Below are 24269 nucleotides of genomic sequence, written 5' to 3'. Positions count from 1 at the left end.
AATACTATTTGAAAATGAAAGAGGCTGGGATTTTGTTTTATATCATTTGTTTATATTGTTCAGTAGTAGCATATGCCTAAATGAGGCCGTAGCACAGTTAACGGACGAGCAGAGGTGGTGGCGTCATCGAGTCCGCTGCTGTTCCAATTGCAGGTACGTACTCGCAAGTCTGTGCTTGAAGTACGGACTTGCCAAGTACGTGCTTGCAAGTCGTCGAGTCCGTAGTACGCGTGCTAGGAATTGAGAAACGGCTTAAAGGGGTAGTTCGGAATTTTGGACATAGGGCCTGATTCCCAAGTGAGCATTGGTATTCTATATCACTGGAGACAGTTTAACACATTTCATTCAGTCCTTCTAGTTGCAGAGTTCGCTCGTGCTAGGCTAGCGCACGGCAACGGGCAATGGGCTATTAAAAACAGTCTTACCCACTCCACAGTACACCCGAGGTAAATCAATTATAACGCCAGACTATAGATTTAAATGTCTGTGTTGATAGAATAATGTTAGAAATAAAACTAACCTTGCATCGCATGAATCATCGAGGGACTACTTTCTCAGCAGAAGCGGAATTTTACTATGCGCTGGTTAGGTTTGTAACCGAATCACGCCGACGCAGATTCAGCCACGCAGGGCGACATCCAGCTCATCTGGAGCAGTCAGGGTGAGGTGCCTTGCTCAGAGACACCCCGACACACAGCTAGGAGGAGACAGGGATCGAACTAGCAACCTTCTGGTTACCAGCCAACCCGCTCTACCTCCTGGACCACATACCGCCCCTCATGGACATCATTAAAGAACGACTTCCGTTCCAACTACATGCTGACGTGTTTTAGGAGAAATAAGTCATGCCGGCTATTTCCTTAAAATAACAAACCTCAATTTGTCTATAGATTGGATCGGACACACGTCACCTTTAAATACCCCCTTCAAGAATGCATTTTCAAATTAAGAGCCCTTGTTGCCCGGGGTCTTAAAGCCTACACTACATCCATGTCAAGACTAAGTGCTTTTCGTTAGGAGTTAAATAATGCATTCTTTAATACATTTAATAAGCTGATTCTCGACTGAGAAGTGTGAAAGGCTTTTACTCTGAAATGTCGTGTTTTATTGCAGACGATACTGCTACAGACTGACCCCAAAGCTCTCAACACCGATTCCTTTGTTTTTATTGTGCGTCTGAATAGAGAGATCCAGTGTTGAGGTGTAAATTAGCCCTCAGCGCTGGCGGAGAGGATCGATTCCCTTCACTGCCTCTCCATCACATCCCCTCCTGGCGGAATCCAATCCCTCGTTTAGAACCGGTCCACCAGGGAGAGGAGGAACAGCTCTGGACCGGAACTCCCCAGCCGGTTCAGCGACAGAGTCGCGCTGCACATGGAAACTGAACATGTTTACATAGTGGGGGTTCAGCCATCTTGGTTTTACATTACCTTTCGGATGGGGTGTAGGTAACCTTCCTTCGAGTTGTTCTCCATCAGCGTTCACTCCCCCTTCCTCCACCTGCAGCAGTCCTCACACTCAGCGGTGAGGCTCCTCACCGCTGAGGTGACGCAGACGGTGGATGCAAGGCGGTCCACAGTGATACTCTGCGGTCTGGGGGTCCACAGTGATATTTTGGGGTCTGGGGGTCCCCTGGACAACTCCGGGGTGTGGGGGTCCCCGGGACAACTCCGGGGTCTGTGGGTCCCCGGAACATCTCCGGGGTGTGGGGGGTCGCCGGGACATCTCCGGGGTGTGGGGGTCCCCGGGACATCTCCGGGGTGTGGGGGTCCCCGGGACATCTCCGTGCGTCTCTGGTGGTCCCCCTGAACCCCCCCCCCCCGACCCGGCCGGGTCCGGGGGCTAGCAGTAGGAGCAGCGGAGCCCGAAGCAGGGCTCCGGGAGGGAGCGGGCGCCCCCCCGGCCCGGGAACCCCACCGAGTGCTTCAGCTGGCGGAGGAGCAGCCAGAGGAGGAGCCCCAGGAGGAGGAGGAGCAGCAGGAGGAGGCCCAGGTACAGGCCCACGTTCAGCCCCCAGCTGAGGGCCAGCGGCAGCGCGGTGGAGGTCTCCAGGTACCGCCGGGGGGACACCATGACCAGGAGGAGACCAGGAGGAGACCCGGAGGAGGAGACCAGGAGTAGACCAGGAGGAGCACACCAGGAGCAACAGACCAGGAGGAGGAGACCAGCAGACCAGGAGGATCTGACAGGAGCTGCTCTGCTCCGGCAGGGCTGTGGCGTTGTGAGGGGCTAAACCCTCCATCAGGAGCAGACTCCCTCCTCCCTCCCTCCGTCAGGAGAGGAGGGAGGAGGAGGCGACCACAACCCTCCAGGAGAACCACTGGGAACCAGGCGCCACCACCATAAGGGCAAATTATTCACATGTCATTAATTTAATGATTCTGCAGACAAGTGCATTAAGCTGTTAAGCAGAGTAATGACGAGATGCAGAGTTTAAAAAAGCTGCTGGGGTAGTATGAAATAATGCTTGCAATATATTTTTAATTAAAATGATTTGAAGTCTGAATTATGTGGTTCGATTAATCTCATTACCATACCGTTCATTTGCAAGACACACCAGCAATAAACCAACTCTCCCGCCTCTTTCTAGCCCAGTCCTCCCAGTACACAGCGGCTCTCTGCTGCCCCGCAGCGGCCAATAAACACATGAGTGAGGCTCTCTGCTGCCCCCCAGCGGCAAATAAACACAGGACTGCGGATCTGCTGCCCCCTGGGTCCAGTAATAACCATGGTAATAACAGGGACTACGGATCTCTGCTGCCTCCCAGCGGCCAATAGTGGCGAAGTCACGCCCCTTCCGGTAGAGCCCATGGGACCTATGAGATCGAAAAATATGAATGAATTCAAAGGAGAGAAAGTTATTTTCTGGTCCTAGTCTTAAAATGTCCCGGATTACACGCATGTTTGTGGATTTAAATAATTGTTCATGCCAAGAGTTTGACCGTTTATTGTGCAATTGTTCAGTTAAAGGCTGTAGAAAAAAAACACGAGAAAGACTGTCTCGTATGTGACGTCAAGCTCCCTGCGACTGGCGTCGACAAAACCGATAATCTCCCCATCGGCATAACCGAAACCCTCCACATGCTGACTTGTTTTCACCTTTCGATGCTTTTATCCTCCCCTTGGAAAAAAGCTGTGACGTGGAGCAGAGATCGACACGAGTTCCAAGTGCGGGAGGTGACTTGTATCATTTGCGTCGAGGGCAGCAAAGGGCTGTACGTCTTCAAAGCGGCCTCACACAAAACCTAACATTATCAGACTTCTGCGCTAAGATTTAAGTTCTTTGCATGAAAAATTGTCATTTAAATCCACAAACATATCTGTAATCCAGTGTAAATAAAGAATGGGACTAGAAAATAATTACTTTCCAATGAAACCCATTCATATCTTTCGCTCTCATAGCAAGGCCGGATTAACCATTAGGGCAACTGGGCACTTGCCCAGTGCCCGTGACAAGGTTTTTTTTTTTTTTTTTTAAGTGCAAACATACATCTACAGACACCACATAACACGACAAAACCCCAGATACGTGCGACAGACATGTAACATATACCAAAACATAAAAAATTATACGGGGACAAGGACAGATTACGAGAGGGTTTGGGGAGGTGTTTGTGAGAGGGCGAGAGTGAGTGAGTGGGTGTGTGTGTGTGTGTGTGGTAAGGTCCATTTGTTTAAATAAAATAAGGATATATAGTAGTGAAGTAATCAACATCAAATGTTGATTTGTGATACAATAAACATGATCTTGACTTTGAAATTACATGAAAGTGTAGCCAATGGTTTATTTTTTACTAAAAACACACTAATTGCCTGCTTCATGGCTGGTGATAATTTCACATTTTTAAAATGTTCTATGGTTTTAAGTTAAGGCCTACCTAGCTGTTTGCTGTCAAGACAATTGAAACATTCAATAAGTACTCATCAAGCCACCAAGTTCTGATGATAGCGACTTTACGATTTTTTGGCGGCGGCGGGGGGGGGGGCTTGAGCCTTGTTGCCCAGGGCACAGAAAATTGTTAATCCGGCCCCGTCTCATAGGTCCCATGGGCTCTACCGGAAGAAGCATGACTTTGCCACGCTCAATACACAAGAGCAGGACTGCGGCTCTCTGCTTCCCCCCAGCAGTCAATAAACAAAACACATGAGCAGAAGTGCAGTCTACAGTAGGATTTATTTACAACTGAGCAGGTGGAGTGACAGACGACCGAGACAACAGAGCAGACCCCGAGGGCGGGCTGGAAGACTTGCGGTGCATCCCTGAGGCAACGTGGGACTGCATTCAACCGGACTGGCAGTGTGTATAAAATATGTACAGAACATCAAACACACTTGGTAAAGCCATGTTGTGGCTCTGAGGAGAACTGGCGTCACCGTGGAGACGGGTACAAAAACATTTAAAAAAAAAATAGAAAGACTGCAGAGAAATGCATTTTTTTTTGTACATCGCATGAAGAGCACGCAGGCGCGGCCCGCAGACGGACCGTGATTAACGAGGCGATGACCTCGCTGAAGCGGTTAAAACCAGTCCCCACAGGACAGTAGAAAAATAGAGTTAAAATTCCTAACCCACCGGCCGCCCTAAAAGTGGGCGAGGTGGCTGGTCTACGATGTGCTGGTGAAGAGACGTGGGGGGCTGGGGTCAGATGTTCAGCGTGGCCGGGGGGGTGATGAGAGACACCTCGTGGTACCTAGGGGGGCAGAGGAGAGGTCAGTGGGAACATACTATAATAAAATATAGATATATGCTCTGAGAAAATTAATGGTGTCGACCCATCTAGTTTGGGGGGGGGGGGGGGGGAGGGCTTACTTGGCACTCTTGTACTTGTCGGGGACCGACTGCTGGGCGTGCTGCGAGGCGGCGAGGAACATCTGGTGGAGGTCCTGGAGACACGGGGTCAGGTCCTCCACAGAGTAGCCCGACACCTCCCCAAGGGCCGCGGGCTGAGGAGAACGAGAGAGTGAGGGACAGGAGAACCAGAGTGAGGGACAGGAGAACCAGAGTGAGGGACAGGAGAACCAGAGTGAGGGACAGGAGAACCAGAGTGAGGGACAGGAGAACCAGAGTGAGGGACAGGAGAACCAGAGTGAGGGACAGGAGAACCAGGACCAGGAAGGAGACTCTTTTATCCAGAGTGACTTACAATAAGTCCATTTGTCAGAAGAAAGAAACAATCTGTCGGTACGTAAAGGATGTTCAGACTCAAGAACCAAGCACTAATAATCACTCGGTTAACCCATTCCCCCTACACAACACAGATAGCTAGGATAAGATACTGCACGATAGGAATGCGCGATATAAACGATATACACGATAAAAAATGGCCTACGATAGAGATTTTAGTTATATTGCTCCACGGCGATGGAGCAATATAACTAATATTCGCGACACTCGATGCACTCGAGTGCCGCGAATGCATGTTTGACGCGATCTATCCATGACCCGCGAAATATAAAGAGCGGGTCATGGGTAGAGCTACGAGCTGCAACCGTCTGCATCGCATCGTCCGCGACCAGCGAAATTTAAAAAGAGCCATGAGCTGCAACCGGCTGCAACGCATCATCCGCGACCCGTGAAATTTAAAGAGCCATGAGCTACAACCGGCTTCAACGCATCATCGTCATCTAAGCAAATATGGCTGAAAGCGAAACAGAGGAGCTGGTGATTGCATGCGTTCACTTTGCACTTTTATGTTTTAATATCAAGTATCTGTGCACACTAGGGCTGTAACGATATGCGTATCAAACCGAAAATCGCGATACTCCAAGCCACGAACCTGTCTCGCGGTGTGAGAAGGCAGAAGCGCAATATGCCCTTTCTAACTCTTCGGTCAAATTGTCCGATTGAAATTTGCTAATAATTTGTCTAAATAATAGTCTGCTGACAGCGCCCCCTCCTATCGATGCCGTAAATATGTGACGAGATGCCCCTCTGTGATCACAGCTCTCCGTGGCTACGGAGGATTGCATTTCTCCACAGCCGTCGAAGTCCTCATATGCGATATGAACGACATTTATCCAGAGTGGGCGAAGCGCGAAAAAAATTGCCTGTGTGATCCTGTCTCTATTGTTTTGTGTGATTTGACTGGCAGTTTGTCTGCTTATAGGTCGGAATTAAGCGGCCACCGATTATTGACAGGATGGGTACTTTATTCTACCGGACTCGTTTGCTTCTTCACTAGACACACGCGCTACCGCTCACGTCACTCACACTGCCATTCTCCCGCACACACAAATGCTACTCGTAACACTATGCCTCATTATTGCGACGTTCATGTTTTTCCTCATCTATTGAAAGTTAGGCTATTAAACATGTTGCATTCTATACGGCCTGATTATGTCATTATTTCAGCTACATAGCCTAATAAGAAGCGCTAATAAGGATATTTGAATAAACCAACCAAACAGTTAAAGGGGCCCCATTATGCCTACCAGCAAAAAGCATCCTCCAACTGCAATCTTTGGTTATTTCTTTATTAATTTAGCTATACTTTAATAGTATTCTTTCGGTTCAAATCTGTTCAGTGTTCCAAATTATTTGTTATGCTTTTTAAATTTAAAAGAATCGTGGGATGTATCAAACCGTGGGTCAAAAATCATGATACAAACCGTGAATTTGTGTATCGTTACAGCCCTAGTGCACACTTGGAAAATTGTTCTTTATTTAAAATAGCCATGCCTAATACGTATTTCCCTAATTCATAGTATCCGTTTCTTTATTAACAAGACACCACCAGTTTTAATTTAATTAAGAGAAGTATACGTCATTACACAGAAGATTTTTTTCTTTGTTAAAGTCTCTGCAGCTACAACATTATGTTGTATGATTAGTTTTGCACAATAAATGTTCTCAAAACGACATAGGCCTACTAAGTTTCTTTCTTTTGTTTTATACATTTAGCAGTTTGGCTTTCCTTAGAGTCTATGTAACCTGTTCTGAAATGGTTCTATTATGATTTATATATCGTGATATATATCGTTATCGCAATAGGTTGCAATGTATATCGCAATATGGATTTTAGGCCATATCGTCCATCCCTACTGCACGATACCAAGTACTGTTAAGTGCCAGGACGCACAACCTACAGAAAGGGGGGTGTGGGGGGGATGCCATGCAGAGAAGGCCTGCACGATAAATAGTCATAAAGTGGCGATCTCGATTCGCCCCCGTGTGGATTTTAGTTTTAAATTACAGGTGCGTGGAGTTGGTTCAGTAGTTATAAAAGGCCAGCAATTAAAGACAATGTGCTGCTATAATTACAAAATAAATCAATCAGTTTTTGATACTGCACTTTAGTCAGTTATAAAGGGCCATATGAAACACCCGAATCATGCAGGCCTAATGCAGAGTCTAGTGACCTCTGAACAAGTGAGTTTACTGCGAGCTGGTGAGTGACTCAAGGTGAGCGCCACCATCAAGACTAAACCAAGTCGGTGTTCATCAGAACATGTAGCCTACAGGCCGGCTGTCGCGGTCCCCCAGGCTTACCCAGGACTCTCCTGTGATGGTGTGGTGGGCGAGGAGGAGGGCGGCGGCGGCCGTGTGTGACGGGAGGTACTTGAGGAACGGCTCAGAGTCCACCAGGCTCAGCTCCGACAGGTACTGCGGAGGAGAACGTTCTGCTGTTAGAGAGCGGCTCTGGGAACCGACTCGGGAGAGTGCAGTACAAAACGCACACGATATAAAACCCATCGTTTGCGTCTAGTTTCAAAGCTGCAGCTATGGATTTAAAAAAAAGCCATCTCGTATCTCGTTACTTGAGAAATACCAAAAAATATTATATCGTATTCATAAAAGTCCAACTGAGCAGCCTCCAGCCCATCGCCGAGATCCAACCAGGTAGGGACTAGTTTACAGGAGCACCTCTCCAGCGCTAGGGTAGGGGTCCCCTCACCATGGCCAGGCTCTCCACCCTCTTGTTGAGGGCGTGGTGCAGGAAGTACTGCGACAGGAACTGGTTGATGGTGGGCGCGGCCAGGTCGAAGGAGAGGACCTTCAGCACCAGGTGCTCCATCCTCAGGACCTGCTTCTTGGTGTAGGTGTCGTCCGTGATGTACACAAACTCCGCCACCTCGGGGGGGTAGATCTCCTCAAACTTACTGCGGAGGAGGAACACAACGATTGTCTTAACGGAACCTTCTGAAGAACACTTGAGCAGTTCAATTGGAATAAACCTGATCGGTCTGTCTCTGAGGGCTTAAGGCCAAACTACACCCCGACCACGTCCTCTGGGGAAATGGACTGTGTTTCCCCAAGCACTGTGTGGTTATGGCGGCTGCCTTAATAGGGCCCCGACTTGACTACCAATGTATAAAAAAAAATTGATAGATATATTATTTATTATTATGCGTTAAAAGTAAAAAAACTCGTAGGGTAAGGAAACAGACTTCAATCAGGTACAAAGAATAAAGATAAATAATCAGTGGTGCAACGGTTCACGGGTTACTCGTGATCCGTACGGATCAACCCTCTCGGTTCGGGACGCAAGTGATCCTGCTTCAGAAGGGCTGGCTTTGGACATTCACGATCCTGTCCTTAAAAACAACCCTAAACATTCATTTTCAGAAGTACCCACCGAGTGGTTAGGGGTGTTCCTAATCAAGTATCGTAGCGAAATACAGTTTGTCGTGTTTTATTTGGCCTTTCCTTACAGCACCTCTTCATTCTGTACAACGATGAGCGAATTCTCGTTTATAAATGAGAACAACCTACCCATCATTCGCTGCCGCTGGAAAAAAATAAAATTAATTCCCTACCTACCCATGACCTCAACTGACAAACAGGAACCAAATATATGTATATTTTTTAGGCCCCATCTTTTTTGTTGTTGATCCAAAAATTATCCGACCCTTGACTCAAAAACCGTGACACGGTACAAACCGTGAGTTTTGTGATCTGTTGCACCCCTATAAATAATGCATTGTAACACTGTTCACAATAGTCATGCGATAAAGCTTTTTGACTGGAATTGAAACGGCAGCGCGCAACGCCCTTCGCCCACAACCACCCTGACTCAGGCCGGGGGGGGGGGGGGGGGGGGGGGGGGGACTCTTTGGCCTAGGGTTGCAGGATATGACCTCATGGCGGACATATCCTGCAGTTCCACGGAGGACGAAAGAAAATTAACCCTCCATAGGGACTGGGCCGGTGGACGTGTTTGACTTACGAGGCCAGAAGCATGGCAGCCGTGCCGACCAGCTGAAGCTTCCCCCTGAGCACCGACATGGAGGACAGGAAGCGGTCGATGTAGTTGACAGCCAGGTACAGCGTCTCGTTCTGCAGCTTGTACTCCTCGCCCACCTCCACCAGCCAGTCCACCAGGATGGCCCGCATGCTGCCCGTGATGTCAGGCTGCTTCTTCATGTAGCCCGCCTTGGGACGCATCTTCACCTGGGAGAGCAACCACAGACATACGAAGTGCCAGGAGAAGCAGAGAGGACAGAGGAGGGAGGGCGAGCGAGCAACCACAGACAAGACGCACACAGAGAGACAAGTTTAGTCACATGGGCCATGCTCACTGTTTAGAGGAAGCAGACTTCTAGTATTCATGAGGAGAACCAAAAGCTTCCTCTTTGGAAGCTCTTCCTCTTTGGAAGGTGTGGATCAAAAAGATCCTCCTTGAAGAGAAATGCATGCTGGGAACGCAGTGAACTTTGACACTACATAAACAAGCAGGAACTCTCACCTCCACCTCCCTCAGGTAGGTGTGGATTTCCTTGGCGTACTCAGGGACCTCGGTGGGGTCCTGGGCCCGTTCCTCTCCATCTATCAGAGACATGTCCATGGGGGAGTCGCCTGGGGGAGACAGACTGACACTCAGGGGGGAGTACAGTAGAGCCATGACACGCTACAACGGTCACTAGAGATTGAGACAGATGAGAGAGTGAGACAGATGAGAGTGAGACAGGGGAGCGAGTGAGGGGAGCGAGAGAAAGCGAGGGGAGCGGGAGAGAAGAGAGCAAGCGTGCTAAAGAAGCCTGATTAAATGAGGTATAACAAACTATTTCCTCTACAACCCACCAAAGCTGACGTCCATGGCGGAGGGGAGGTCCAGGGGGGCGAGGGGTTGCCGGAGGCGGGTCATGGCCGGGTGCAGCAAGGACCCCTCGGCGGGCTTCACTCTTGGGGCGGCGGGTCTCCTGGAGACGGCGCAGTCGGGCTCGTCCACGTGGATCTGGAAGAAGGGCTGCTTGGAGGTCTTCTCCGCGCAGCTCTTACTGAAGTCCTCATTCTTACAGGTCGGCTGGGATGAGCCTCCCTGGAGAGACGAGGATACGGATTAATGATGGGAAAGTAGAGCGTCAGACGTCAAATAGAAATGTTAAAGGACTGCATTTTCACAGTGCCTTTCTAACCATTGGCAACTTATACTGCTTTACAATATTGACAAACATCCACACACCGACGGCGTTGTCAGCCACGCAAGGCGACAGCCAGCTCGTCAAGAGCAGTCAGGGTGAGGCGTCTCGCTAAGGGACACCTCGACACTCAGCTAGGAGGAGCAAGGGCTGGGCTGAGCTATTAACCTTCTGGTTACCAGTGAACCCGCTCTAAATCCGGAGCCACATGCCGCCCAGACATGATGCAATGTTTTAATGTTTCGTAGGGTCATCGGGAGAAGGACAACAGAGCAAAATGCGCATGTCAATTAAGGTCTTAAGTAACCACTTAAAATGGCGGACACGTCTGATTAGCGTGTTTTGTTGAAACATGACTTAATAATCAGACCGTCTGGTCACAGTCTGAGGTCACTATAGTTGCCCTTGAAGGCAATCCAAGCCCCTAAACTCAAAATTTATGAAACTGATCGGAGTTGCAGCTCTAATAGCAGGTTAGCTTAGCACCGATAGCCTAGCACTGGTAGCTCCCGACCTGTTTGCCGGTGGCGCGCTGGTTCTGAGCCCGGCTGGGAGCGTTCTGCTGCAGGCCGCCGAGCACCGTCCTGGGCGGGAGGTTCTCCTGGTTCTCCGGGGCCGCGGCCCGGGTCTTGGGCGGGAGGTTCTCCCGATTCTCCGGGGCCGGAGCCGGAGCCCGGCTCTTGGCGGCTCCTCGGAGCCGGGAGACCATGTTCTCCTGGTTGTGGAGCTCTGACAGCGGGGCTTCAGACATCTTCAGACCTCCAGAGACACAGAGAGGAAGGAGGGCAGAGGAGGACCGAGGTCTGCACCGGGGATCAGAGACACGGAGGGGGTACGGTTAGGGTCTGGAGCGGTGGGGTTAGGTCTGCATCTTATGAGGGGGTAACCTAGCAGCCTGAAAGTACTTACACTCAGGTCCGGTGGAGAAGGACTGAAGAGGGCACCACGGGACGAGACTTCAGCCTTAAACACGGACACCGACCACTCAACGTAGCACTTTGAACACAAAGACCATTAAAACACAATTGCACAACCACTAACTCTCCATACTATGTGGTTCCCAAACAGTGCAGCAGGTCGCTTCTTTCTTACTGTGCTTCTATTGCAGTTCAAGTAGCCCGCGACTATTGAACGGACCAATGGGAGGCAGTGCAACCCGTGATGCGTCGGGACTACGGCGGCCGGCCGGGACATTCTGTACGCGATTTCTCTAAATGTCTAATTGTCACAGGTTCGTATGTAATTATGAAGTGAGAAAATTTAATAGTAAGGTTTAAAAGTTTGACTTCGGTGGTTTGCGCAAAAAAAAAGAAAACATCATTGTACTTCATACCAACATCTCTGTGTTTATATTTTTAATTTATTCATTATTACTGATTTTTTCTTTTTCTTTAACATCTATTTAATTGTACAGGCTCGTATGTCTATTAAAGTCTTTAATAGACATATTAAAGACTTTTATTGAGGTACTAATTTTGGTCACCTCATCCTTGTACTTTATGCCAAGATTTCTTAGCATTCATATTTTACTTTTAATACTTTTTATTACTGGTCTTTAATATTTTACATATATATAATTCTAATCAGATATTTTATTAGCACTGTTATTTGTTACAATTGAAGATGCCGGAAATCCAAGCATTTCCCGGCCATTCATTAAAATATCTCCCGTCTGTCTTAATTATGTCTAATGTCTGCTTAATATTGGCAAAATATTTGGCATGAAGTAATTTTTAACTATAAATAAATGTAAGTAGCATTATGAGTAATACTATTTGAATTAAATTAACTTTATTTTACACACATATTCACTTGAAACCTCTATAAAATGTATATTTGCATGTATTTATTGTCAAAGATCCATTTAGGTGTACATCAAATCAAAATTCTATTATATCCGACCTATCAACACTTGCAAAAATACCTTCTAAAACACATTTTTGACAGATAAAAAATAAGTATATCCTATTATATTCAGACTGTCCAACATAACTCTTCTATCCACAACCCGTCCATGGACCACCAAACTAGGCTTCACTGAAGAAGTCCAGCAGGGAGTTCAGGTCGTAGTTATCAAGTATCTCCAGCAGTGCGGACACCTTGGTCTTCACGTTCTGACCTTTGAACTTGAACTTATCGATGAAGAGGTCTGTGATCATCCCTGCAGAGAGAAGATAGAGGTATTACAGACGTGATACATGATTAAACATTATCTCAATGAATGTTCAGATATGGTGAGCGAGTATATATGTGATTGTTATGAGAGATACTGTATATAAGATGTATGGATAGTCAAAGGTAGGGGTGTGACGATACACTCAGCTCACAAGACGAGACGAGACACGATATTCGGTTCACGAGATCGAGACGAGACGAGATTTTAAGAAAACTACAATGACAAAATATATGACTGGACCAACAGACTTTTATTTAACCGAGTTGCACATGCATTTTGAAATGTTTTATTATAACTCTTAACATTCATGAAATTGAAACTAAAACTAAAATTTATAAAAGTTGAAGTAAAATAAATTAAATTAAATAATTCTCTTTTTTTTCAAGTGCAAACAATACTTTGTGCAAAACCAAATCAAAGTTCTACTCCATCAATACAGAGTGCAAATAGTGCAAACAGAGTCTGACCAAGTATGTCACTGACAACTTGGTATTGTCCGTGTCTTATCAGTCACTCTACTGCCATTCATAATTTCCGCCGGGTACCCAAAATGCTGCCAAACAAATCATTTAAAAGTGGCGGGGGCATCTTTGACGGTAATACGGGTATTTTCCGACGTCATTCTGGCTGCCTATGGCTGCTTCCCCTGCTTCCCCTCCTTCTCCTCCTCTTCTTCTTTTCCTTCTCCTTCGTAAGGTTCTGGCAGGCTAGACGTATCAAAGGCGCATTACTGCCCCTACAGGCCACAAATAGAAGTTTGGATCGCTCAGAAATCTCGCGAGACAGATTTTTAACGCGACGGGTAATATCGTCGAGTTTAATCTCGCGAGATCTCGTGGCACGAGATCTCGTCACACCCCTAGTCAAAGGTAGAGTAAGGTGATAGTTAAAAGTACAGTAAAGGGATAGTTAAAGGTACAGTATGGTGATGGTTAAAGGTACAGTATTGTGACGGTTAAAGGTACAGTACGTTGATAGTTAAAGGCACAGCATGCTGAGAGTTAAAGGGGAAAGTATGGTGATAGGTAAAGGAACAGTATGGTGATAGGTAAAGGAACAGTATGGTCATAGTTAAAGGTACAGTATGGAGGGTCCTCACCGTAGAGTCTCTCCAGGTGCGCTGGCTGCTTCTTGTACTCATCCAGGAGGTGCTGGGACTCGTCCAGGATGCTGCGGTACTCCGGGATCAGGAAGTCAGCGGTGCCCTCGTGGACCTGCAGCTCCTGGGGAGGGAGAGGGGGAGGGGGGGGGGGGGGGGGGAGGGAGATAGGGGAGAGTGAGGGAGATGGGGGAGTGCAAGGGAGGAGGGGGTGTGAGGGAGAAGGGTGAGAGTGAGGGAGATAGGGGAGTGTAAGGGAGAAGGGGGAGTGAGGGAGAAGGGGGAGAGTGAGGGAGTTGGGGGAGAGTAACATAGAAGGGGCTGAGTGAGGGATAAAGGGGAGGGTGAGGTATATAGGGGAGACGGGGGAGAGTGAGGGAGAAGGGGGAGAGTGAGGGAGAAGGAGGAGAGAGAGTAAGGGAGACGGGGGAGAGTGAGGGAGAGTGAGGGAGAAGGGGGAGAGTGAGGGAGAAGGAGGAGAGAGAGTAAGGGAGACGGGGGAGAGTGAGGGAGAAGGGGGAGAGTGAGGGAGAGTGAGGGAGAAGGGGGAGAGTGAGGGAGAAGGGGGAGAGTGAGGGAGAAGGGGGAGAGTGAGGGAGAAGGAGGAGAGTGAGGGAGAAGGAGGAGAGGGAGGAGAGTGAGGGAGAAGGAGGAGAGTGAGGGAGAAGGAGGAGAGTGAGGGAGATAACAGATCAGCACACAGGGACACCTCTTAGGCGATTGATCCAGAATGTGGTCCAGGCGTTCTGAGAGCTGATCTGACCTTCAGGGCGTCGATGAGCTGGACCTTCTTGGCCAGCATCAGCTGGTACTCCAGTTTAGGGTGGATCATCCTCAGGGTATGGCTCACCGACTCATCGTTTATATCTACAGTCAATACACAACCATTCATCAAATGATTGTGTATTGACTGACCCAATACTATGATTAACATGATCAATATATCTACCACACAGTCAATACTACGATAAACATGATCAATACATCTAACACACAGTCAATACTAGAATAAACATGATCAATACATCTACCACACAGTCAATACTACGATAAACATAATCAATCTATCTACCACATTGTCAATAATACAATAAACATGGTCAATAGATCTCGCACACACACTCGCAATTTATATCTATAATAGAATGTGATGTTAACCTTGTGTTATCTTAGTGTAGTGATGCAAGTGTTGTGAGGTGTTATGGTATGTTAAGCTGTGTTCGAAATCGTTCCCTATTCACTCATTCACTATTCCCTATATAGTGTTTATGATACAGTGCACTATATAGGGAACGAACAAACGAGAATCCGGACACTATGCTGAACATTTCTAAACGACCGCATTGCAGTGTGGTATACGGGAGTAACATGTAGGGAACATTGTTTATTCACTCAAATTTTGGGTATATTATGTCCGCATATAGTGAATGAAATTAACCACTGAGAATTCGAACACCACTACAAAATGGCGAGCTCCCTAGTATATAGTGCATTATATCCGTGATAGTGAACGATTTCGAACACAGCGGACATGTCAGTGTTTGGCGTGATGTGATGTTGTTGTCATGTAACGACGTCATGTGACGGGGTAATGTGACGGGGCTGCCCGCCCACCGTAGGAGACGCTGAGGTTGATCTTGCGCTGTGTGGCCTCCTTGGAGAGGACGTCACTGAGGATGGAGATGGTGGAGACGTTGTCCGAGCGGAACTGGCCTTCCCCTTTACTGGAGGAGAGGAACACAGCTGCCTTCATCTGAACATAGAACAGGGTGTGTGTGTGTGTGTGTGTGTGTGTGTGTGTGTGTGTGTGTGTGTGTGTGTGTGTGTGTGTGTGAGAGAGAGAGTGAGAGTGAGAGTGAGAGTGAGAGAGAGAGAGAGAGAGAGAGTGAGAGTGAGTGAGTGAGTGAGTGGTGTTAACACGGCTTCATATTGCAGAGTGATATTGCTGATGCGCTCACTGGCGCCATCTGGGGGAGATGGGCGGTACACCTCGTCTACCACCTCTCCCCTGGGCCACCTGGGGCGCTGGGTCGGAGCCGGGCTGCCACACTGTGTGTGTGTGGGTGTTGGTGTGAGCATGTGTGCGTGTGTACCAGTAGGTGGCCTCCAGCTGGGTGCCCAGGAAGGTGTTGGTGAAGTGCAGGGTGACTGTGTCGCCGGCAGGGGTCTTCTCCGGGACCTCGGGAAGACAGAAGCCCACCCAGGAGTGGATCTCAGCCAGACTGAACTGACCGGACAGACTCAGACGGCTCATCGGACTGGGAGAGAGAGAGGGAGAGGGGAGAGAGATATCATGAGAGAGAGGGGAGGGGAGAGAGACAGCATGAGAGGTAGAGGGAGAGGGGGAGGGGGAGAGAGACATCATGAGAGGAATAGGGAGAGGGGGAGAGAGACGTCATGAGAGGGGGAGGGGGAGAGAGACATCATTGGGAAAGAGGGAGGGGGAGAGAGACATCATGAGAGGGAGAGAGAGAGAGGGGGAGTGAGAGAGGGGGAGAGAGACATCATGAGAGGGAGAGGGGGAGAGGAAGAGAGACATCATGATAGGGAGAGGGGGAGAGAGACATCATGAGAGGGAGAGAGTGAGAGAGGGAGGGGGAGAGAGACATCATGAGAGGGAGAGAGAGAGAGGGGGGAGTGAGAGAGGGAGGGGGAGAGAGACATCATGAGAGGGAGAGGGGGAGGGGGAGAGAGACATCATGAGAGGGAGAAAGGGGGAGAGACATCATGAGAGGGGGAGAGAGAGGGGTAGTGAGAGGGAGAGGGAGAGAGAGAGAGAGAGAGAGAGAGAGAGAGAGAGAGAGAGAGAGAGAGAGAGAGAGAGAGAGAGAGAGAGAGAGAGAGAGAGAGAGAGAGAGAGAGAGAGAGAGAGAGAGAGAGAGAGAGAGAGAGAGAGAGAGAGAGGGGGAGTGAGAGGGGGAGAGGGACTTCATGAGAGGGGGAGAGAGACATCATGAGAGGAAGAGAGGGGGAGAGAGAGACATCATGAGAGGGAGTGAGGGGGAGAGACATCATGATAGAGAAAGAGAGAGGGGGAGAGGAGACAGGGACACTACTTTAGTCATGAGAGCGGGAGTGAGGGGGAGAGAAAGACAGGGAAACGTAGAGATAAGAAGAGATAAGAATTGAGATGTGAAGGTGGAAAAGACGAGTAGCGATAAGTAGAGATAAGAGGTGTAGTATTAGGGCGGTGCTGACCGCTCCTGCTGCAGGCTGTGGGTCCTCTGGTGGAGCGAGAGCGGCTTGATGGGGTACTGACGGAGCTGGCAGGTCTTGGGCTGCAGGCGGGGCGTGACGTAGGCCCGCAGGGTCCCGTACTGACCCTCGATGGACCGCACCTGGAACACAGTATTATGGTCTGTCTCCTGCTGGGAACACACACTGAGTGATACTGAAAGTGAAAGTGAAACCAAACTCCATCTCCAGCTCTGAGGACTCTCACACCAGGCCCTGATCCAGGAGCTGGGCGGCCTCTGGTCCTCTGACCGAGAAGGGCAACGCGTGTGGGACCACGTCTGGTCCTCATGTGACCCCTGACCCCCAAACCCCAGGGAGTCCTGCTGCGCTACGAGGGGTCAACAGCAGAGCCGTACTCTGTTAGCCCCGCTGCTAACGCTAGGAGCTACATGATGGAGGAGGAGGAGGAAGGCTGAGTATCCATGAGGTCTAACATCCTCCTCTTCCTCCGCAGGTCTGACCAGGAGGGAGGAAGAGGAGGTGATGAAGACGAGGGCCGGCTCACCTTCAGCTCCAGCCTGGTGGTGTTGGCCTGGCAACGGTACGTGGCCAGCAGGAAGTTCCCGTTGGGCTGCTGAGGTCAGACGGAGACACGGGTTAACAGAGGGTACGGTGGGGCGGCTGTGACCTTTGACCTGAGCCTCACCTCTGAGTCACACTCGCTGAAGCTGACCACGGCCGAGTTCTTATCCACGTCCAGGAGGTCGATGGGCACGTCGCTCTGGGGAAACACACACACACACACACACACACACACACACACACACACACACACACACACACACACACACACACACACACACACACACACACACACACACACACACACACACACACACACACACACACACACACACACACAGCAGTGAGCAGGCTAGCCCTAGCCGATAGCTCCTCTGGACTAGCATGCTGCACCTCATCATAAGCGTTCATGCACATCACGGGAATCAAAAGAGCATTGCCTTGTTCCAATACCCGTACTGTCCGTACTTACTAGCCAAATTTTAAGTACGTAGTACGTTCCAATTCAGATCTGCCGAAAAGAAGTATACTTCAAGGACCCGGATGTCGTACTCAAAACGGGCTAATCGTGAAGTGTGGATCGAAGGACACTTTCCGGACTCAACGGCAGCCATCTTAGCTACGTAGCGGAAGAGGCGGAGCCAGGCTGAGCCAAAGTTGTCGCATTTTCCACATAGCCTGCATTAATAGAGTCATTTTGTAGTTTTTATAGCTTTTTATAGCTGCTAGGCGTAAAGAGTTCACCGTTCAAAGCGGGATGTTTATTGCGGGGGAGGAGCCACGGCGGCAGTCGTGATCGTAATTTCCGGTTAGTGCACCACGGAGTACTCGATTTGGAACAGCACTCGCATATGAAAAATTAACGTAGTAGATAGTACGGATAGTATACTTCCTTTAAGTATACTCATACTTAAAGGTATGATAGTATACTTTAAGTATACTCACTCGTATGGGTATTTGAACACGGCACATGTTTATAAGCATACTCAACCTCACGATGGCACGTGTATTGGCATATTGAGCCTCACAATAGCATTGTGTGAGCATGTTTAGCCACCAATAGCATGTGTATTACCTTGTTTAGCATAACGAAAGCATTTGTATAAGCTTGTTTAGCATCACAAGAGCAGGTGTTTTAGCATGTTTAGCCTCCAACAGCACTAATATACGAGGTACCACAATGCTTTGATCCTCAACAAGCTAATACACATGCTATTTGAGGCTAAACATGCTAATACAAATGCTAATGTGAGGCTTACCATGCTAATAAACATGCCATTGTGATGTCCACCATGCTAATGCAAGTGACATTGTGATGCTTAACATGCTTATAAACATGCCCCGCGTCAGCCCCGCGTCAGCCCCGCGTCAGCCCCGCGTCAGCCCCGCGTCAGCCCCGCGTCAGCCCCGCGTCAGCCCCGCGTCAGCCCCGCGTCAGCCCCGCGTCGCTGACCTGCAGCAGCAGGTTGTCGATGGCGGTCTGGACCTCCAGCGTCAGGCTGTAGCTGGCGTCGTCCTGGCAGAGGGTGAACTTGTCGTTGATGCTGAACACGGGCATGGCGGACACGGCCGAGGGGGACTGCGCCGTCTGCTGGTAGCGCTCGCGGCCCTGCAGCACCTGGCCCTGCAGCTGCTCCAGCTCCAGCCTGGGACACACAGGGGCATCGTGGGTAATGTAGGCACTGCACGACCGAACATGAATGCACGTGTTACAATGTGGTTAAATGTTGGTTGTCTGTCGTGTACTGGTGCCTTATGGGTAGTGTAGTTAAATGTTTGACCTGTATGTGCTTAGGGGATATGAAATTAAATGTTGTTACATGTATGGGCGTAGTACAGTCGAGTTATGGGTGGTGTAGTAAGGCGTGGGTCTTCCCTGGCCCTGGCCCTGTCCCCTGGCCCTGTCCCCTGGCCCTTTCCCCTGGTTCCGTCCCCTGGTTCCGTCCCCTGGCCCTGTCCCCAGGCTCTGTACCTGAGTGCGGCCACTTTGGTCTGGGTCTCCTTGCTCATGCGCAGCTCGTCCCCGGGCCCCGCCTCCGCCTTCTGGGGCTCCGTGGTCAGACCGGTCACCCAGCCTGGAGACAGCAGCACGTCAACACACAACGCAACACACTGCACCCTATCGATACAACACGACACACAGTAACACACCAACACACAGTAACAGACAAACACACCACCACACAGCAACACACAGTAACACATTAACACATAGCACCACGTCAACACAACGCGACACAGCACCACGTCAACACAACACACACACCAACACACAGTAACACACCACACATCGTCAACACAACGCGACACACAGTGACACACCGCACCACATTAATACAACACGACACACCAACGCATAGTAACACACAGCACCACGTCAACACAACAACACACAGTTACACGACTCACGTCAACACAACGTGACACACTGAGACACGTCAACACAACGAGACACACATCAACACACCGCGACAGATCAACCATCACCTGTGTAGGTGGCGGTGATGACCTCATCGTAGGAGTCCTTTCCGACACACCCCCCCTGGATGGACGTCACGCTCTCTGACAACACCTGGAGGAGGGGGGGGAGCCGTCAGCTTCTCACACTCTACCTTTAATAAAGCGACAGTTAATCAGGCAGCTGACGGCTAAATGAACTGATGACAGAGAACTACACCGTCCAGACCGGCCTCCCATACAAAAATGTGGCCGCCGTTAGAAATATGGGGTGCAGCAAAAAAAAATAGAGTTGTTCAGATACCGGTACCGGTGTCTGAAATTCCTCCGATACTGCCGAAAACACAGTATCGGGTATCGGCGAGTACGCAAGTCAATGTTCTGATACCATCACGTTACTTATTTACTACACAGGGAACAGAGATCATCCCAATACGTAGTTATATTGCAATCCTTAACGGTCAGAGGTGGAAAGTCGGAACGGTAAACGTGTCATCTCCGCCCTACGTGCGATCGAGCTACCAACGCGGACGGACACTTGGGACGCTAACTACAAGAATATAAATGTATCATTATAAATATTGATTATAAATGTAATTCATCTAGTTCAAGAACAATCTAGAACAGGTTATATTAGTAGTTACGATGCTAGATACTGTATCGGTATGTACCCGATATCGGCCGAAACTCAAGTTCAGGAATCGGGAAGGAAAGAATTGTATCGGAACATCTCTTATCAAAAACTCTGCAGGTGCCGTGTCCCCTCCCAGTAGGGGTCTTGACCCCCTCCCAGTAGGGGTCTTGACCAGGGCCGGAGTGGGACCCTTTTTCAGCCCTGGGGAACACGTGGCCTAAGTACAACGGCAAGTGGCACTGGGCGCAGTTGGGAGTGAGCCCGCACCGAGGCCCAAAACAAATAAATAATAATTGAACGAAGGTCAGACCGGCCCACCGGGAATGGTCCCGGACCTCCCGAATAGCCACTCCGGGCCTGGTCTTCGTGACCCCCTCCGGTGAGGAGGAGCAGTCCGGCCTCAGACTCACGTGCTCGTAGCGCAGCGCTGGCTCCCCGGAGTCGTCGAAGCCGTACACCTCCACGCCGCCGTCGTCCCGGCCAATCAGCAGGTCGGCCACTCCGTCCCCTGTGATGTCGTAGGTGTCGATGCAGAGGACCCCTGGAGGGCGGAGGAAGACCACAAGCTGTGACCCCGCCTCCAACCACACGCTGTGACCCCACCTCCACCCACATGCCGTGACCCCGCCTCCAACCACACGCCGTGACCCCGCCTCCACCCACATGCTACACCCGGCTAGTCTCGGGGTGAGGAGTCTGCTACATCACTCTGAATAGAGTGAATACGCGTGCTACACCGCTCTGATTGGAGTGAATAAGAGTGATATATCACTCTTGATAGAGTGAATAAGAGTGATACATCACTCTGGACAGTGTGAATAAGAGTCTGCTACATCACTCTGAACAGTGTGAATAAGAGTGCTACATCAGTCTGAACAGTGTGAATAAGAGTGCTAAATCACTCTGAACAGTGTGAATAAGAGTGCTACATCACTCTGGACAATGTGAATAAGAGTGCTACATCACTCTGAACAGTGTGAATAAGAGTGCTACATCACTCTGAACAGTGTGAATAAGAGTGCTACATCACTCTGAACAGTGTGAATAAGAGTGCTACATCACTCTGGACAGTGTGAATAAGAGTCTACTACATAACTCTGAACAGTGTGAATAAGAGTGCTACATCACTCTGGACAGTGTGACCAGTACCTCCTTTCTTCTGCTCATTGTCCATCTCCCACTGAGCGCTCGCTGACGACTCGCCCATCTTCAGCAGGCCCACCTTACCGTCCACCGTCCCGTAGAGCACGTCCTCACCTGGGGTCAGGGGTCAACAGGACGCGGGTCAGCTTCCAGACCGTAGTTGGAGCCGACCTGTTCTAGTAGGTGCTGTTCTTTGGTGTGTGTCTTTGTTTGGATAAAGCATTATCAGATTGAATATTGATGGTAAATGGACTGCATTTGTACAGCGCTTCTCTCACCAGTGTTCACTCAAAGCGCTTTACAACATGGCCCAACATTCACCCATTCATGCACACATTCCCACACCAACGCTGGAGTCAGCCACGCAGGGCGCCAACCAGGGGGCTCAGCCTCACTCTCTCCTGGGAGGAGTCTGCTAATGACTTCCATTTCGATGAATGGGACGAGGGGTGACTTGCCTCCATCTTTGTTGTACAGCTGTAGGACTGAGGGGGGGCCGGGGACCTCCACGTCATACAGGAGCTCTGAGCCCTGCATGGATACACTCACAGTTATGAATGAACACATAATATGCTGAAATCCTGGGGGTGTGTCTTACGACCCTAACCCCACCCACCTGGAGGTGTGGCTAACGACCCTAACCCCACCCACCCTGACCACACCGACCTGCAGCACCCTGAGGAGGCGGTCCTGGCAGGCGAGGACGGGCGCGGTGCGCTCCAGGTGCGGTGAGGTCACACAGGTGATGTCGTTGATCTTGTCTCCGGACAGGAAGTAGTCCTGGTCCTTACAGTCGCAGTAGTGGTTGTAGATGTAGCTAGCGCACACGAAGAGGTCCGCCCCCGACACGCGCCTGACCAGCCAATCAGAAGGAGGGTTAGTGTCACAGCCAATCAGAGGGAAGGGTATGAAATGGAAGAGTTACTGGATGAGTTCATGTACTTTAGGTACATGTAGGTATGTTAGCATAAATACGACTGTTAATGGTGTTGGTGTTGTAACTGTTTTAAATGCTCATGTAAAAGTTAATGCAAAGTTAGTGTAAAGTTTAGTGTAAATGCTTATGTAGATGTTAATGTTTCTGAAAAATGTAATGCTAATGTTAGTGTAAATATTAATGCTAGTAGAAGTGTAAATGTTAATATTGATGCTAATGCTAGTGTCCAGTGTAAAGAGGAGCAGTTCCTAGCGCCTCATGCTAGTGTAATAAGGCTTAGCTCCTAGCCCCTAGCTCCTACATGGCATTGATGCTCTCGGTGAGGTTGGCCTCGAAGGTGAGGAACTGTTTCCCCTTCTTGGTGAAGCCGCGGACCTCGGATCCCGAACACACAAAGATCTTCTCCTGGGGGGTCCCCAGCGCCCCCCCCAGGTCCAGACGGCTCACCTTCTGACCGGGCAGGGTCTTAAACACGGGCTAGACACACAAACACACACACACACACAGGTCCGGTCAAGGTTTATAAAGCACATTTAAAACCAAAGTCAACTGAAGACGATTTAAAGTTGAAAACAAAATGATAAACGATAAACAGAACTGTTGAGAGAGAGCGTTCTGTTTATTAACGTTGTGTTCATGCACAGAAACGGTAGAGAAACATTTAGAGAGACAGTACAGAGACAGTAAGAGACACCTACCACCGGCTCGCCCTTCTTCATCCCAAAACACGTCACCACGCCGTCTTGGTCTGCAACAGCCACCTGAGAAGGGAGGAAGATGAAATCAGTGTGATGTTCAGGACAGGATTTAAGATGCTGACCTCCCCTCAGACTGACCACCCCCAGTCAGACCACCAGTACCTTCTGGGTGGTCTTCTTCCCCAGGGCTGGCAGCAGTCTCATGGTCTTCTGGGAGGTGACCCCGACCTGTGGGTCATAAACGTGAACGTCTCGATCAGATAACACACATTACATTATAAATGTGTTTTAAGAAGTACAGCTGATGTCGTGCTCAGCTAGATCTGACCGTGGACACGATTTAGTGATACTTAGGATCACCTGCATGTAATCCACTCGGTTCAGGTGGAGTTCCATGGTGGTCAGTGGAGCGGGACCACAGCGGGTGGAGGAGACACGGCTGAGAGAAGACCTGGACCACAGCGGGTGGAGACACGGCGGAGAGTGGAGCAGGAGCTCAGGGGGTGGAGGAGACAAGGGTAGAGGAGACGAGGAGACACGGCTGAGAACCGGGGGCTGCTGTTCAGATCATAGGACAGATCGGTACCTCAGAGAAGAGCCGTTCATGGCACCGAGCGGTGATGGAGGAGCAGCCGAGGAGCGGTCGGGATTATCCGACACACGGGGATTAGCGAGGTGGTTTTACGTTAGCATCAGCCTGCTGTTAGCTTCTGTTAGCCTAGCTTTCAACCCGCTACCACTAACCCCGACACATGACTAACTACAGTTGGACAACGTTAACCGATGAGTCCATCACTGCTCTTGTCTGGTGGACGTCTGACTGAAACGTTCTTCACAACAGGTCGACGCACTGGCCCGTTGTCCTGGCAACGAAGCATCCCACCAAGCGTGCACCTGGTTGGCCAAGCGTCCCCGTCATGGATGTAGACACGTTTTGATTGGTTGGCCTCATATTCCCCGCTCCGCTCACTATTTGGTAAACCATAATAAACTTTTATAAATGTTTG

At 49.6% G+C, this 24269-nt stretch overlaps 2 protein-coding genes across 4 annotated transcripts; both read right to left on the bottom strand.

The window, feature by feature from the left end:
* Positions 1–4155: 4155 nt before the first annotated feature.
* Positions 4156–11505, bottom strand: ccna2 (cyclin A2). Its single transcript, XM_060063482.1, has 9 exons — positions 11269–11505; positions 10874–11162; positions 10022–10259; positions 9687–9796; positions 9168–9391; positions 7896–8100; positions 7490–7603; positions 4811–4944; positions 4156–4691 (listed from the first exon to the last, which is right to left on the bottom strand). The coding sequence occupies exons 2-9, from the start codon at positions 11108–11110 to the stop codon at positions 4643–4645; spliced, it is 1311 nt and encodes a 436-aa protein (XP_059919465.1). The 5' UTR covers positions 11111–11162; positions 11269–11505; the 3' UTR covers positions 4156–4642.
* A 678-nt stretch (positions 11506–12183) lies between these two features.
* On the bottom strand, positions 12184–24169 carry bbs7 (Bardet-Biedl syndrome 7). 3 transcript variants are annotated; one of them, XM_060063453.1, is made up of 20 exons: positions 23759–24168; positions 23623–23720; positions 23425–23490; positions 23263–23325; positions 22866–23041; positions 22294–22480; positions 22086–22158; positions 21634–21741; positions 20895–21025; positions 19881–19965; positions 19366–19468; positions 18847–19039; positions 17518–17592; positions 17377–17445; positions 16833–16972; positions 15728–15892; positions 15249–15358; positions 14398–14501; positions 13635–13758; positions 12184–12520 (listed from the first exon to the last, which is right to left on the bottom strand). In XM_060063453.1, exons 2-20 carry the CDS (start codon positions 23656–23658, stop codon positions 12387–12389), a joined length of 2142 nt encoding a protein of 713 aa, XP_059919436.1. In that variant the 5' UTR covers positions 23659–23720; positions 23759–24168; the 3' UTR covers positions 12184–12386. The 3 variants fall into 3 exon arrangements, with proteins under 3 accessions (XP_059919436.1, XP_059919437.1, XP_059919435.1); XM_060063454.1 differs by having other exon boundaries at positions 17377–17442; positions 23623–24169; XM_060063452.1 differs by having other exon boundaries at positions 23623–24168.
* Between the last annotated feature and the right edge of the window lie 100 nt (positions 24170–24269).

Source organism: Gadus macrocephalus, chromosome 10 (genome assembly GCF_031168955.1).
Source record: "Gadus macrocephalus chromosome 10, ASM3116895v1".
In the NCBI taxonomy this organism is placed as follows: Eukaryota; Metazoa; Chordata; class Actinopteri; order Gadiformes; family Gadidae; genus Gadus; species Gadus macrocephalus.
This window is presented reverse-complemented; position numbering and strand designations above follow the sequence as displayed.

What these genes read in the sequence shown, in the direction of transcription:
- bbs7 (XM_060063452.1), bottom strand. Translation starts at nt 23,658, where the DNA reads ATGGAACTCCACCTGAACCGAGTGGATTACATGCAG. An exon ending in CAGCGCTGCGCTACGAGCAC is followed by an intron (nt 19,966 to 20,894) that starts GTGAGTCTGAGG and finishes CCCCTCCTCCAG; the next exon opens with GTGTTGTCAGAGAGCGTGAC. An exon ending in CAACCTCAGCGTCTCCTACG is followed by an intron (nt 14,502 to 15,248) that starts GTGGGCGGGCAG and finishes TATTGACTGTAG; the next exon opens with ATATAAACGATGAGTCGGTG.
- ccna2 (XM_060063482.1), bottom strand. Translation starts at nt 11,110, where the DNA reads ATGTCTGAAGCCCCGCTGTCAGAGCTCCACAACCAGGAGAACATGGTC. An exon ending in CCTACCTGAGGGAGGTGGAG is followed by an intron (nt 9,392 to 9,686) that starts GTGAGAGTTCCT and finishes TTGCTCTCCCAG; the next exon opens with GTGAAGATGCGTCCCAAGGC. An exon ending in GACAAGTACAAGAGTGCCAA is followed by an intron (nt 4,692 to 4,810) that starts GTAAGCCCTCCC and finishes CTGCCCCCCTAG; the next exon opens with GTACCACGAGGTGTCTCTCA.